Source organism: Etheostoma spectabile, chromosome 21 (genome assembly GCF_008692095.1).
Source record: "Etheostoma spectabile isolate EspeVRDwgs_2016 chromosome 21, UIUC_Espe_1.0, whole genome shotgun sequence".
Lineage (NCBI taxonomy): Eukaryota > Metazoa > Chordata > Actinopteri > Perciformes > Percidae > Etheostoma > Etheostoma spectabile.
The window spans coordinates 11,719,764-11,735,345 of NC_045753.1; the positions used below are offsets into that span (position 1 = coordinate 11,719,764).

The 15,582-nt window shown below is 41.2% G+C and overlaps 1 protein-coding gene and 1 long non-coding RNA gene across 2 annotated transcripts; one reads left to right on the forward strand and one right to left on the reverse strand.

Annotated features, from left to right (window-relative positions):
* Positions 1 to 1,776: 1,776 nt before the first annotated feature.
* On the reverse strand, positions 1,777 to 12,040 carry meox1 (mesenchyme homeobox 1). Its single transcript, XM_032502018.1, has 3 exons — positions 10,796 to 12,040; positions 6,370 to 6,542; positions 1,777 to 2,426 (listed from the first exon to the last, which is right to left on the reverse strand). The coding sequence occupies exons 1-3, from the start codon at positions 11,283 to 11,285 to the stop codon at positions 2,304 to 2,306; spliced, it is 786 nt and encodes a 261-aa protein (XP_032357909.1). The 5' UTR covers positions 11,286 to 12,040; the 3' UTR covers positions 1,777 to 2,303.
* On the forward strand, positions 2,104 to 12,118 carry LOC116671082 (uncharacterized). The gene is made up of 3 exons (XR_004327189.1): positions 2,104 to 2,117; positions 2,847 to 2,951; positions 12,108 to 12,118. It is a non-coding gene; the product is annotated as an uncharacterized LOC116671082 (long non-coding RNA).
* Positions 12,119 to 15,582: the final 3,464 nt, after the last annotated feature.

A 15,582-nucleotide genomic window follows, 5' to 3' on the forward strand; every position in this document is an offset into this window, starting at 1 on the left:
CCCCCCCCTTCTTCTTCTACGGGTCCTATGGGCCCCGTGCGTGGGTTTGTCTAGGTTCCACTCAGGTTGAGATCAAATTGGCCCCATCCAGATGCTTCCGTTGAAAATAGTGTGCGGGGGCCAAATACTACTTAATAGCTTTTTGGAGCCTAACTCCACCTTGTCAGGTTAATGGCCCTTTGTGGGCCGACTGTGGTGGCAAAAAGGAATGTTCAAATTCAAATGCGTACACACACACACTCAAATCTACTTATAGCTCTGTCAGTGCCTGTCAGGTCACATCAGACCAATCAGAATGATCTACAGGAGACCACTTGCCACTGAGAAAACATCATTTGAGGATTACGGGGCCACAGACAGGATCTAGTTGGACGTTGATGAGAGCCGATTCCGATCTGACCTCGGGGACACCGGACCTCCATGTGAGATATTAATGGAAATAATCATGGCATCATCGGAAGAGATTTTTTGTGAAGCTTGCTCTGTCGCAGGAGCTCTCACTCAACACCCATATTACACATCAGGGCTGCGTAATCCCTCCTGATAAGATTTTGCGGCTGCGACCCCCAGTCAGGAAGATTTCACTGAAAGGTGTAACCCGGGACAATGTAGCTTTTAGCCTAACCAGACAGAAGTGCTGTTGGTTTTTCACGTTATTATTCAGTCTGATGTGGTGTTCATGTTAATGTCTGATGCCCTAGCCAATCAGACCCACTCGCGTCATTTTCAGTCAACACGGAAGCTAAAGCGATAGCGGTTGCTATGGGCAGTTACCTTAAAGAGATAGACCATTATGCATTAAAATGTCTAAAAATGACTACGCATGTTATATATTTTGTTGAGTTGTGTTCTTACGTCATCTCAAATGTTTCCAGCAATGTTCAAACCCAGGTAAAGCTCCATAGGTGTGTGTGTGTCATCTTTACAAATCACCATTTGAACCATTGTTCGGACCAAAATATCAGCTTTGTTTGTTATGTCGATCAAAGGATTTAGGATTTATTTATGAATGTTGACTCACAACAGCCTTTATAGCTGCGTCAATCGCATCCTCACTTGTTGCCTTTTTATGGCTTTGACCCCATTTTTTGGGGCTTTGGCACAGAAGGATGACGTCCCCATTCTTCATCAGGCCTACAAAGCTCTGATTGGTTAGTTTGTTCATCCGCCCGGGGAAACAGCCACATGTGATCACAACACCAGACCAGACTGAAATGCGACAGAAAAAAAGATATGGGTAGAATATCTCTGGAACCAGGCGTTATTCATGTATTTTTATACCTGTCTTGCTCTATATTAGCTTGTTTTTATCTTCAATTCACTTAGCTCTTTAATGACTGGTTTTAATTGTATTTAAAAGCCGTTTTGTGGATGTTTGTATCAATGCATTTCATTTAGTTTTATGTAAAGCACTTTGAATTGCCTTGTTGCTGAAATGTGCTATATAGGTAAACTCGCCTTGCCTTACCTTTTGATGTTAGCTGCCAACATTGAAAGCAAATGGGAGCAAACTTCTCCTCAGTTATCGTTTTCTAAGCAATTCTAATGATCTGCACGTGATGAAACCATCAGCCAAGAGCAGATACACTACCTATACTGTCCAATCATAACCCATTTGTTGCGGGTGGAAGAAATTATCAAGATATTTTTCCCATTTTGCAGCAGATGATTTATTCTATTTGCAGAAACAGGCAACATCTGTGTTTTATCAATAACATTCAACGTGTATAAAAAAAGAATAGTAAAAAAAAAAAAAGGAAGGTATTTTTTTGGAAAAAGAAAATGACATTATGAAAAAAAAACAAAAAAAACATCTGATTCGGAGGCACTTATGGCTTGGCAACTCTTGTGCAGTCTGAGTTTTCCCAGGTGGTTGTAGTCAAGCGTCAAAGGCCATGATTACGATACTGGAACCAGCGGGGGTGCTCTCAAACACAATCACATCACGCTCTGATATGTCATCACAGGCCTCAGCGCTTCTGTCTGGACTTTGTCACTGATCTACAATGACCATAAGTATCATCTCTAATATTTCAGTCAATGCAGCAAGAGATTTATCAATATTGTATCAAAATGCAGTTCATTATGGACATATATCAACTATTTACAAAAGCAAAGTAGATGCTCGCTTTCTTGATTTCTTCTTGGGTATAAAAAAGAAAAAAAAAGAAGAAAAAAAAGTCTTGATTGATTCCTGCAGCTTTCCAAAGAAACAAGTGAAGTTTGCATTGTGCTACATTGGTGTCCAGTTGACCCCCCCCCCCCCCCCACCAGTCTCTCTGTGTCGTCTGCTTTTCGTTTGTTCATTCAGAGCTGGGCGAGGCCGCCGAGTCTATGTCGTCATTTTCCAGGTCGTTGGGCGAAGACGACTGTCCTCCCTTCACTCTCTTCCACTTCATCCTCCGGTTCTGAAACCACACCTTCACCTGTTGTACAGAAAAGAAAAAAATGCTTCATAAGAATAGGCATTAAATTAAAAATGTGTTTAGTAAATGGTCTTGACGTCACCTGCATTACAACAATGGACAACATTGTTGAGCTAAATTTGCTTCAGACATTTGGCTCTTGGTGTTCTCTCTCTGCAATAGCTCAAGATTAATATTAATTGATTGATTAATTGATAATATTAAAGATTAATATTGTTGATTTATTTATTAATGGATTAACAGAAAATGTATCTGCAGCTACGTTAATAATTTATTTAATGTACTTAGTAAGTTAAGATGAGTAAAGGTGAGTGATTGTTGCAGCAGCAGAAAGGAAAGAAAAAAGTAGAGATAAATAGAGAGAGTGAAAAACTAAATACATTGGATATAAAACTAGAAGAATAAAAGTTAAAAAAGTAGGTAACAATTTACTTAAAGGTATCTGCATAAGAGTGACATGACACTGCCATGAACACATGACACTGTCACAACACTGTCATGACACATGAACACTGACCCTAACGCGTCACGACAAAACCGAATGACATTTACTAAAAGAAGTGTTATGTCATAAACGTTTATAACTTGTTCATAATTTCTATGACACGTTCATGACAGTGTCATGTCACTCTTATGTAGATACCTTCAAGTAAAGTGTAACTACACAAGGCAGAAGTGACAGTAGCAGCAAAATCCAAAAGTTATAGTATGTACAGACTCATATATACACACAGCAGTATATATAGTAATGACACAAAGTGTTTGTCTGTAATTATACACCTGAAATGACAATCATTAGTTTCAGTTGCTAGTAAATAACAATTATTACTAAAAATTAGGTACTCAGTATAAGGAGTTAAAACACTTAGTAGACTTGATAACACTCACAGACAGTGCAGAATGCATTTTTTCCACCGAATTTGAAGTAACAGGATCACTGTGGTTTCTCTCTCCGTTTTGATTTTTTTTGCAAACATTTACAACACGGTCAGCAGAAAAATAGACAAATAATCCCCCACAAATCTCCCAGTGCAGTGTATATAAATTGGCTCACTTTGCATTGGCCTCGCAACAAGCATGAGTTGTCAGTACAAAGCTCTCAGTTCTGGCTCAAAAACCTCTGTGAATGCAGGCGAAGGGTATCGTATAGACAGCGGGTCACAAGAGTCAACTATCAGGATGTCGGCCTACACAGGATGTGAGTTTACAGTGTGGAGAGTGCTCATCTGTGTCATTGCACAGCTCTGAAATGATATCATGCTTCGACTGTCCGGCCAAGTATAGAGACAACAACATACACTTCCTGAAATTACAGGGAAAACACAGCAACAACAACTGAGGGGTGAGTCCTATTTAAGTCTGGGATTAAGAACATTCACTTAACATTTTAGAAGCTCATAAAACATGTTGACAGATACCTGAACTGTTTATAACAGAGACAAGCCAGTCCAAATAAACAGGATTCAGTAATGCAATTCAGATGCAACGCAAAATTAAATCTGGTATAGTCAAGCCATTTTTATATATAGCAGATGAAGTGATATGACTATTTTATTAACTGGTTATGGGTTGACACTAATAGGCGGGTGTTATTCTATATTTTTCCTATTGTCAACAAATCCCCCCCCCCAAAAAAAATCTTATCAAACGTAGTATGTCAGTGGCTATCAGTCTATTTGTTCCTGAAGAGTTGAATCTTTAAAATGGGTCACTTCTACATAGTTTAATTTTAAAAAAAGAACAGCTGGTCACTGTAGTTTTTAGCACACGTTACAAAACCTGGAGTGCATCTGTTGGGGACTATATTCAGCTGTGGATTAATACACACTTAGTGCTCTTGTATTGTAAGTGTATGTACTTGTATGAGGTATTAACTCAAAATAAAATAGTACCAATGTTCATCACAGTGAAGGAACATGTCATCCAGTGCAACAGAGTGGAAAACAATGGAGCTTTAAGGCAGAGAGGAATGAGATATACCAGTCTTTAGACACACAGGTTGTTAGTATGCTGTTGTTGGTTTTGGTAATTTGTTAGAAGGAAAACTAAAGAATATTTCCAGCCTCATCTTTTTTATATCAATACAACCCATTAAAACCAGTTGAATGATGTCAAAATGCTGCAACACGGAGCTCCAAGCTCTTTTTCTCAGTTCATGAAACCATTTTCATGAACTCATGAAGTCATGCTTTTCACAGGACAAAAGGACGATAGATTTAAAACTAAGATCATGCCAAGTGTTGAACTAAATCAAAATAGCAGCTCAAGGAATGAAAAAGTTTTAGGTGACCTCTGCACATCCCACACAGCATTGCAACACTGGGATTCAAATGAATCTGTTCCCAGATCCTGCAGCTTCTTCCTCTCCGAGCTCCTCTGCTTATCAAGGCTGATTGAAAGGCCGGCGAAAGGCCAAAGAATGTAGGATGAGTTGGAAAAATAGCCGACGAGCAGGAGCAGCGGGAGCCCCGAGTGAAGATGGAACCCCGGCTGTGAGTGTGTGTGTGTGTGTGTGTGTGTCTCTGTCTGTACACGTGTGTGTTGCAGAGATCTGGGAAATAGCTTTAGGGAGCAGACGGCAGTATGTGTGGTCACTGTGGCACTGTGGCCTCATTAGGAGGAGCTGGAACACTGGGCCTGACAGGCAGACCGGGGTTTTTATCCAGCAGCATTGACACATGTTCGCCCGATTTCATCGAGTCTGGAGCTGCCGCCCACTTATTAAAGCTGCATGTCATTCTGCGAGAACCACAGGATGAAAAAAAATAAAATTGTGGAAAAAACGGTTCATTATAATCTAAATGCATCTATGTGTGTGCATTATTATTATTATTACATGGTGGAAGGAGACATTCAGAATACTGTGTATGCCGTCTACTTTGAATGAAGGGATGACAACCTTTTTTAGAAGGTGTATTTTATATTGTATGCATCTGGAAATCAAGCCAGTAGTGTTTGATTTTTCTGTTCTTTTTGGTTAAACCTTTCGGGAATTTTGCAACTGGAAAAGTATAACTTTTAAAAGAATAGATAAAACGTAATTGGTAGCTGATCTTTCTGGCCAGATTTACTTTTATAAAGAATTTCAAACCATTTCTTTCATCCATCCATCCATCCATCCATCCATCCATCTTTGACCGCTTATCGGGGGGTCCATTTCTTTCAGTATTTGTAAAATAAACCTTTCCAGTAGATTTTGTATTTTTGTTTTGCGTTTTTTTTGGCCATTCAGAGGATTCTTTTTAAGGGGCGCTATGCAGTTTGGGGCTATTTCTTCAGCTTTTTTGCTCACAGGTTTCTCTACAGAGCCCCCCCAACAGCTTTGGAATAGATATTTGGCAGCTCCTATGTTTACTCGTGTCGTACTCCTAGCTCGGTCAGTCTGCCGTTTCCTCTTTCTCTGTTCCTCCGACAATGCTTTCCTAGCTTTCTGCTTCTTTTTTTGCCAGCTCAGCCATGACGATAGTGTGACACACTCCTTTGCTACCTTTTTAGCCGGTTCCTGAACAGGCGTTTTTGTGCAGTGCCGTGAAGCAGTTCGTTACATCGCAAGACTTGATATCACGTGATACTTCCTGACGCTGAGTCGGACTCACCAAACCAAAGTTGGAAGGATGGTTTTTCCGCTCACAGGCGCTAGGGGGGAGCAAGATTCAACCCGAAAAAAAAAGTCATATAACCACTCCAGTGATTCCGAAGCTGTTCAATAATGTAAATTAAGCTGAAAAACAGCATTGTTCTTCTTTAATAAACAAGAAGTCCATTTCAGAGATTTGTCATAACGTCAGTGAGTCACATTTGACTCTGCAGAAATAAGATAACTCCCTTTTTCATTTGAAAGATATTTGAATACCGAATCATACAGAGTGATGATAATATAATGATTCTATATATATTTTTGAGCTACTTGGAATCGATCCACTGTGAGGGCGAGGTGGCCTACCTGTCTCTCTGTGAGGTCCAGGTTGACAGCGATCTCGTAGCGGCGGAGCCTGGTCAGGTAGTTGTGGTGGGTGAACTCAGCCTCCAGCTCTCTCAGCTGCTCCTTGGTGAACGCTGTGCGCTCTTTCCGGGCTTTGCAGCTGGAGTCCACCTTAAAACTGGACTCCTGGATATCTGGAGGGAAACAGAAAGGAAATGCATTTCACGCAGTTTGAGGCGTGTGTTTTACTCGCTCATGTATTCTGACAAACAAACATATTCTTAGGATTTATTTTAGTTTAAATAGGGGAAATATAATATAGATATGATACATTTTCATCTTTTATCCCTGTTCTATTCTTTCAATGTAAAGGTTTAGGAACCCAGTTAGTCCGACATGACGTGATTCCAACACATAATAAACAGCCTACTACCTGCATTTTATTCCCGGTTAATCCTCATTTTTGTGACCAGCCTTAAACTGACTATTAACCAGGACTTAAGGACCTTATCAACCAACAAACCACAACTCCAAAGACCCTTTAGTGGGAGGCCCCTTTTATAGAAAACACCAAAACCAGCACTGTCAAAAGAGACCACCCTGACCTGAGCATACGAGTCCAGTTCACCTGCAGCGTGTGTGCAGCAAGGACGCACTTAGATTTCTGTATGCGTGTTTTTTTGCATGCCTTCAGCCTTTATTTGTTCGTTTACACATTTACAAGTACAAATTCATGCTTTTGAACAGTGATTCATGGTGTGTGAGTGGGCATATCGGCAGAGGGCAGGGCCCACCAAACCAGCCACAGAGGGACTGAGTTAGGAGAGGAATGCAGCGGAACATCGTTAAAGCCTCAACAAAAGAACAAAGGTGCGGATGTGTCCAGGTCTGACTGCTACGTGTGTATGTGTGTGTGTGTGTGTGTGTGTGTGTGTGTGTGTCAGGAGATTTCCCTCTGGAGCACTCAGAGGGGAGATTCACATTAACTCATCATGATCTCAACATGACAGCAAATACATCAGGAAAAAGCCTGAGATATCTCTATGAATGTGGCGGTCAGTTAAAAGGGCTGACCAGTAAATTTGAATTTCAACTACACTGGCATCAGTTTCAGTGACTATCCAAACTGTCACAAGACAAAAGTTGCAGTTTGTTGCTGAGATTTATAGGTAGGAAATGACTGAATTTTAAACCTCATTTACCAGGATAAATATACATGAAAGCTGATTGATTTAACTTTCAGTACAACGAATGAAAGGGAAAGAGTTTGGGGTCATATTTGTGCATTGGTAGCGACACTAGCAGCTGATGTAATCTCTAAAAAATGGTTCTAATTTGTCAAAGTGAGAAGTTTTGCTCTGTGTTTGCCAGAGCAGCGGGCCAGAATGTGAAATGGACTGCTGTACCCGGGCCAGATGTGACTGGGCAGACCAGGACGTGTGTGTGTGTGTGTGTGTGTGTGTGTGTGTGTGTGTGCGTGTGCGTGCGTGTGCGTGTGCGTGTGCGTGTGCGTGTGTGTGTGCAAACGCCTGATGTGTGTGCTGGAGGACCAGTATGTGCCCTGCCAAGAAGCCTTCTTATTGTTGTTTAAGTGGCGTTAATGACGCGCTGCGCTGAGTGTGCCGACGCTGCCTGGACGCTGGTCTGGTCTGGAGCGGTGTCGAGCAGGTTTCGTTAGACTGAACACCTGGCAGGGCACATACTGGTTCTCACTAAACAGGCCCCCAATAAATATCCTGCACAGCCAGAGACCGTAAACTTGCAGGGAGAAGGCTTCTGCACCCAGCAGGGTCCCAAAGACAAACAGCATTTGGTGCCTTTTGGGTGGATGGTGCAAAAGTCGTTTTACTCCATCAGGATTGAATTGAAGTGGTTAGTGATTATTTTTAAATTAAAAAAAAAAAACAGGTGGAAATTACAGGTGTGCCTGCTCACAAAATGTGTGTTAAAGTAGGAGTATTTGTAAGCAGATGTAAGGATATTTTAAGTTTTTATAAGAGTGAATAGACAGTTAATGTATGCGTGATAACATAAATTACTGTATTTCTGTTTTGTTCATATGGGTAACCATGCATGCATGCTAATATGCATTAACTGTCACAAATCACAAAAAAAAAACTGAATTAAAAAAAAAAACAACTATAAAAAACCTTACAGTTGCTATGTTTATTATAGTGAGTTAGAAACCATTTTCTTAGTATTTATATTAAGCCAATAAATGTTAAGTAGGTAGGTAGCTTTTGATTTTATAATGAAATATAACTTTTGACGTTTTAGTGTTCAGAGTTTTAGCCAATGTTTCCATATCAATGTTCCATGTCTACATTACATATTGTGCTGTATTATAAAACATAATTATTAGTCAAACTTTGTATTTAAGTAATATCAGATGCCAGTTTGAGTTTAAGGTTTTAACAAAGTGCACCATATCTGGAGAAACACACACACGGACTGTATCACAGCTCTGTGTGTAATGTGAAAGCCTTCAGGCCATTTTCCTAATATATATATATGCTCTTCCACCAGATCGTCAATACAACCCTGAATGGCTCTTTTCTAAAAACCAAGAACTGATGTAGTGGTCAGACATGTTGCATGCACTCAGTGGGAGATTGTGTTACGGCTTAACGACAGGAAAATGTCAATGGATAAGAATGTAAAAAGTGGGCTCGCAGGGAAAGTGATTTTACCAGACGTGGTCTGGCATGTTTTCAGTGTAGTGAGTGGAGGTTACAATAAGGTAAGAAAGGGAGGGGGTGATGGGGCCTGTACTCCCCCACCATTCCCTTCAATTGGGCTGTTGCAGACATTGGTCATGTACTTTTATCTTAATTAGTCATGCTTTTTATAATCAGATATGGTACGTTTGGACAAAAAAGATTGACACAACGAAGCACTTGATGACAATATCTTGAAGTTTGACTATGTGACGGAACAAACATTAATCACCTTAGCCAACATCAATCACAATATGGAGAAAGATAACTTGCTTAAAGCTCAGTTTCACTATAAGGTACTTGATTTTTTTTATTCCCCCCCAAAAAAAGGTAGGGGTGCAAATTTTCATTCTCATTGCATGGATCATCTGTGTGACGAAAACAAAGCAAACAGGCTGAGATTCTTCTTCAGTTTAGAAAACGGTTTTCACAGATGAAATGGGAATGTGTTTCAGATGTGTTGGACGTGGAGATATTTTCATTCAGCACTTCAGCACATTCAAACTTTCACACCTTTAGATTCAGTTCAAATATAAACATTTACTTAAGTTTGTCTCTCTCGTTGCCAATGTTCCGCGTGAAACTTTTAGGAATTAGTTCGTCATGGATATCAGTTACTTTTGTTTCCTTTTAGCAAGTGTGAAATCTGATAGGGGGAATAAATCGCACTATGCTTTAAAAGCATACAATGACATTATTTCAATGCTCACATCTCTCTGTGTGTGTGTGTATATATATATATATATATATATATATATATATATATATATATATATATATATATATATATATATATATATGAGGATACATCAAAAATATATGAGGAAACTCATTCTTTTGGGCAAAAACTTATTTAAGCAGAGGGCAATGCTGGGAATAGTGTAATATGAATAATATCTTCCTATTTTGGCTCACTAGAGTTTGGGAAGTAACTTTTTTCTCTCTTCGGTAGTTCAGAATTTAACAATAATTTGCTGATTTTCAAAAACCTACAGCAGGATTGTGTATCAATTTATTTTACTAATTCACGTTTGAGACTTATAAATCTATAATAAACAGTAGGAACAACTCTTCTCAAACAGAAGCCTGATGACATACTGATCCTAGTCTTGAATGTGGACGTACTGTTCTAAAACAATGGTCTGTTTCCCACGGATACAGGGAGCAATCAAACGTTCACGTCCCATAAATCGTTTCAGCCTTATGAACAATAAGAGGATGCGACTGCTACTTAATGTGTGTGTCTTGAACACAAAAGTCTTGTCACCTTCTCACCTTTCACATAGCGATCTGGTGAGATTGCTGCTTTGAGATGGGTTAGGTGAGGAAATAAAGGGAGAATTTGTGTCACTGCCAGCTGTGATACAGGGCAGTGAAGAAATGCCTAACCTTGACATACTCACCAATTGCTACACTTTAAATGGAGCAACAATGGCATGATATTTCTTACACCTGTGTACAGATGATTATGGGGTTACCATACCACATCAATTTTTCATTTTTGCTGCATCCCTGGCACATTTCCTCCTCAGCTTTTCTTTATAATTCCACCACCATATGCACCAGTGTACAGTAGAAAAAGAGGAATGTGCAATATAATTTTTAATGCTCCCAAATGTGCATTTTATGACGGTATGTTTTAATTTTCTAAGCCTCCTGTGATTAGTTTTCGGATGCACTTATTTCCCTTTAAGACCCAGCACACCCCAGCTGACTACCATCTATCTTACCTGTGACATCTCTCTTCCTCTTATTGGAGCTCTTCTTGTCAGAGTCGGCCGACGCCACGCTCTGGGGGGAGTATTCTCCCTCCAGGCACCCGGGCACGGCCCCTGGAAGCCTGTCTCCCCCCACACTGTCCAGCTCAGGCCCTCCACCTACTGCTACAGGGGCGACGACGGGCGGGCAGGCCTCGGGCGCTCTTACCCGTGTCTCACAGGGGTTGAACTGCCAGTCAGCTCTCTGGTATGCCCCCTGGCTCTCTTGGTACAGTCTGTCGTCGCGGGGGTAGGCTGCGTGCGGCGCAGTCGGCACCAGGCAGGAGCTGGAGAAGTCCGTGTAGGCCAGGAAGTCAGGCTTCTGGTGGAGGGAGAAAGATGCCTGCTGGTAGGGCGACTGCAGATTGGCTCCCGGGACCCCTGAGTGAGGGTTCCTCATGCAACCCCAGATCGGGCTGCTGGGGTGGGCGCTCCGCATGCAGCTGCTGGCCGGCTGATCCATAGTGATGCAAAAACACTTCACACAGTCTTGATTAATGTCTTATTACAAGTGTTTTCCTTGTAGAGGAGTTGGAACCCCCCCGCCCCCCTCCCTCAGAAAGCAAGTTAGGATTGGAAATCTGTGTCTCTGTCAGTCTTGAGAAACATCCACTTCAGCTTACTAAATGCACATCATCTTCTCACTGCATCCACTCGCTCAGGAATACTCACTTCAGTCAGAGGCTGCTGACTCTTCCACAGGCCCCAACTCGTGAGGAAAGATGCCTTCCTGTGACAGCGTATTTCCCCTTTCTCCCTCTGGTGTGTGTGACGTCCTCTGGAGCCTCTGGTCCTGACACACTCTCGCACACTTTCCCTGTGTCCTGCTCTCACACACCCTCTCTCCCTGACTGATCTGACTGGCTTGTGGCTCGGCGGGAGAGCTGCATCCGCAACTGCATGACTCCCCTTCTCGGGCTGGCTGTTTTCACAACTCTTCTAAGGCATTCTTGACAAATGAGCCCTCCTCCTTTTTAAACATATAGGTGGGAAAGAGTGGCGAGTTTATGGAGCGTAACGCGAAACTGCAGAGGAGGAGCCCTGCCGGCCACATGTTGGTAGTACCCTCCAACCAACCCTGCCTCATCAACTATTAATCACGGGGGGAATTTTATATGCACATCTAATGGGCTTTCCAGACGTGGGGCTTTTTAAAGGGACATTGTCTGTGGAATATAAAGCGAGCACCCACCCACATGAGAGCTGGGGACCCTGACTTATATCAACTCTTTAGCCATTTCTGACACCCAATTTGGTTCCCTTTCTGACACCCTTTAGAGGAAAGTTAACCCTAACCCTTTCCCTCTGCACCCTTAATCCCTGCCTGTCCTCTCCAATCTGAAAAGTCTTTTTTTATTTTCCATTTTTATGACTGTGTGTGTGTGTGTGTGTGTGTGTGTACATTAATTCTACACAGCCAAATTCAGCTGGCTGTACTTTCTTTAACTTTGAGGTGATAGAGTGACTGGATTTGATATTAGCTATGCAGGTTCTCACACCTCTTGAGGTTTTCTCACTTTGGTGAAAACACAATATGAAATTTCAGAGCCATATTTCAATAAACACAAGCAATTTTTTTCCAAAAAAACACTGTGACTGAGCGATTGGGCTATTTTTTGGTGTATGGTCTCTGTGTGGAGCCCTTCTTGCTTATTACGTCTGAGCTATTAAGCACTTGTGTGTGACAGCCATCGCATGCAGATTAACCACATTTCAACGTACAGAGATATGATTATTAAATGTTCTGATCACTGAATTTCAATCTGTGCAGACTACTCATAACAGAAGCCACTTCCTCATGAAGTAATGTCTGTAATACCATTAAACCTTTTAGACTAAACCAAAATTTGGACTCAATTTCAGCGTATCCGTTACCCAATAAACCTACTGAACCACACTTTACATACATGCACAGTTTTTCTTCATACTGCTCATATTTGTGAGCTGAGGTTTGCATTCCTTGTGTGTCCTCACTTTGCTCCTGACCTCTCAGACAGGGGGAGGTGGATCAGACCTCCATCGCGAGAAGAGAGGCAAGCTTTAGAGATAGAGGCTATAAGAGAAGAAAGAACAACGGATATAAAGAGTACACCTTAGAGAAAATGAGAACTTGTTTTGTACCGACTATTTCATAGCCAGAAAGAGAAATTGAAAAATGGGCTAAAAAGAAAGCTTAAATTAGCCTGTACTCTCTGGATGCTACAATATAATTTGACCCTCTTTTGTACACAATGCATTCAGTTGCAACCAAAAAAGAAGAGAGGTGGAATGAAACTCTAGAAAGAAACAAGTAAGATCTGAATATCCACTGCCCCCGAATGTAAAGGATAGAAAGAAAAACAAACAAAACAGCAGAAGTGGACGAAATCAAATAAAAAGTCAGATCAAGAAAGGGAGTCAGAGGAGAGTGTTTGAGGTCACACACCAAAACCTTTCCATTTACCCATCGAATTGTTGAGCCATGAAGTATCCCCTCGCTTTTACTGGCAGTCTGGGCTCTGGCCGCACCGCAGGGAGCAGAGGTTACACTGTATTTGTGGTCAGAGCAGGGGCCATCTGTGTGTCAGTATAAGTTAGAGTGTGTGTGTGTGTGTGTGTGTGTGTGTGTGTGTGTGTTCTGTGAAAATATACGTCACTAAGAGTGTGTGTATGTCCACGTGTCTCACTGAAAGAGATAAAGGGTGTTTATGTGTATTTCTGTGAATGTAAAAGAAAGTCCCAAACAAGCTTTTGGACTTTATTAAAGGATAAAGGCACAGCAAAAATCAATCTACAAGTCTTTGCATAAATATTTTGCTCTTATGGTGACACAGTGACTACTTTCAGGGCTAGTTGGTACTGTAGCTGGCAGGATAACTGTCACACGCTAGCCAGCAACAATAGCTCTCCGACCTTTCTATTTTCCCTGGCATTTTATTTTCATGATTGCACATTATGTCATTCAATAAAGAGTTTTATTTAGGACGGGAAAAGGTTTTTAGAGCCAACAAGTTTGCTAACAGACTAGCTTGGTTGCTAACAGGACAATGAGTTCACTCAGTTAATAAGACCATAGACTCCTTTTTCTTATAATGATTTACTTTGCCCCCGCAAGCATATACCCCAACCATAGTGACAAATTAATTGATTTTGGCGGAAAATGTTGCGGTTCTAAATGCTGATGAGACCGGGTCGGTGATAATCTATTTTTTCATATTTCCCCCCAAAAAAGACCAATAGAAAAAGACTTTAATAGGAGTGTAACGGTACACGAATGTCAGTATGTACCTCCATTTTTGGGTTACGGTTGGTATATTTTTGGTACAAAGAAAAATAATAATCCTTTCTTTAGAAAAATATAAACGTTCAACAGTGGCTTATTGGCCGTAATTAATGCTAACAGTTAAGGCCACTGAAACAAAAGGGCACTAAAACGGAATATTGCCATAAGTCAAATAAATAACAAAAATGTCAATAATGCACCATCATAAGACTCTGACCTGTTGATAATTCCTGTCCTGGGCTGCAGCTTGTGCTCGTTTATACAGGACAGGCTCAAGCACTTTGACCTGATGCTTTAATTCTAGATTCTGTACGACCGAGTGCGGTTCCATATCTGCAGTGATATATAGCATTGGTTATTACTTTGGCCTGGTCCGAGTCTGCAGTGGAAAGCATTCAGTCTGTTTTAGTTTCGTTCTGCTAATCAACACATTTGGGTGATGCCTTAAATGTATGAAGTGTTTCCACAGTCAGACTCGTCTTTAGCTGAAAAATGTCGGCATACAGTTTGAAAAAAATCATTGTCCAATGAGCCTGACTAGTCAAACTAAGTGTCAACTAGCATGCTACAGCTTATACCTGGGTCAGGGACTGAGTTCCTGGCAAATGACACTGTTTACTCCAATTTTAGTAACTTTTCATAAAAACTACAGTGCCCAGCTGTTTAAGGGCATTACAATAAGCTATATATTTGTGACTGTTTTTTTTCCTCAATAATTAGCTATGTTTTCATGGGATTTGTTGACAAAAAGAAAACAATAGAATGACACCATCCTTATCCTCTAAGAAGCAGTGATGGCTTTTTTCTCAATGAAGAACAAGATCTTTCTCACAAAGAAACTCGGGAGTATGTGAACTCTCACTCAGTCAAACACACCAAGGCCTGCAGATAAATGAGCTGGACATGAGTCACATCTCCCCTCACCCTGCAGACAACCTGTTTCTGTCAGTCTAGCACCGTGTGTGTGTGTGTGTGTGTGTGTGTGTGTGTGTGTGTGTGTGTGTGTGTGTGTGTGTGTGGTGTGTGTGTGTGTGGTGGGTGTGAGAGAAAGTGGGAGTTGAAATAAGGAAACAAAGTAAGATATTCTATATGTGTAAGTTTTGTACACCGTTTCTCTGTTATATGTGCATGTTTTCATGCTTCCCAATATATTTGTGGATAAATGTGTGTGACCATATGTGTGTGTGTGTGTGTGTGTGTTTTCATCTGATCCATCTTCGTGACGCTGGCAGGATTAGGGCCCTCCATCAGTCTTTTGTGTCTGACAGCGTGACCCTGTGACCCCACGTTCACCTGGGTCTTACTGGACAGTGGGAGCCCCTTATCTCCGCTACTGTCCTGGGGATGAGCCGGGGATGAGTGTGAGAAGGAGGGATGGGAAATAGAAAAAGGAAAAAAGGAGGACAGAGAAGTAAAAAGCTTATTTAATTAAATGCAGCATTATAAGTGAATGTTAATTTCTAAGACTCAGTTCTAAGATCTCTGTAGCCTCATGCTA

Excerpts from the sequence above, each read along its gene's own strand:
- meox1 (XM_032502018.1), bottom strand. The coding sequence starts at position 11,285 with ATGGATCAGCCGGCCAGCAGCTGCATGCGGAGCGCCCACCCCAGCAGC. Across the intron at positions 6,543-10,795 it reads GAGGAAGAGAGATGTCACAG|ATATCCAGGAGTCCAGTTTT; the intron begins GTAAGATAGATG and ends GTTTCCCTCCAG. Across the intron at positions 2,427-6,369 it reads TGGACCTCACAGAGAGACAG|GTGAAGGTGTGGTTTCAGAA; the intron begins GTAGGCCACCTC and ends TCTGTACAACAG.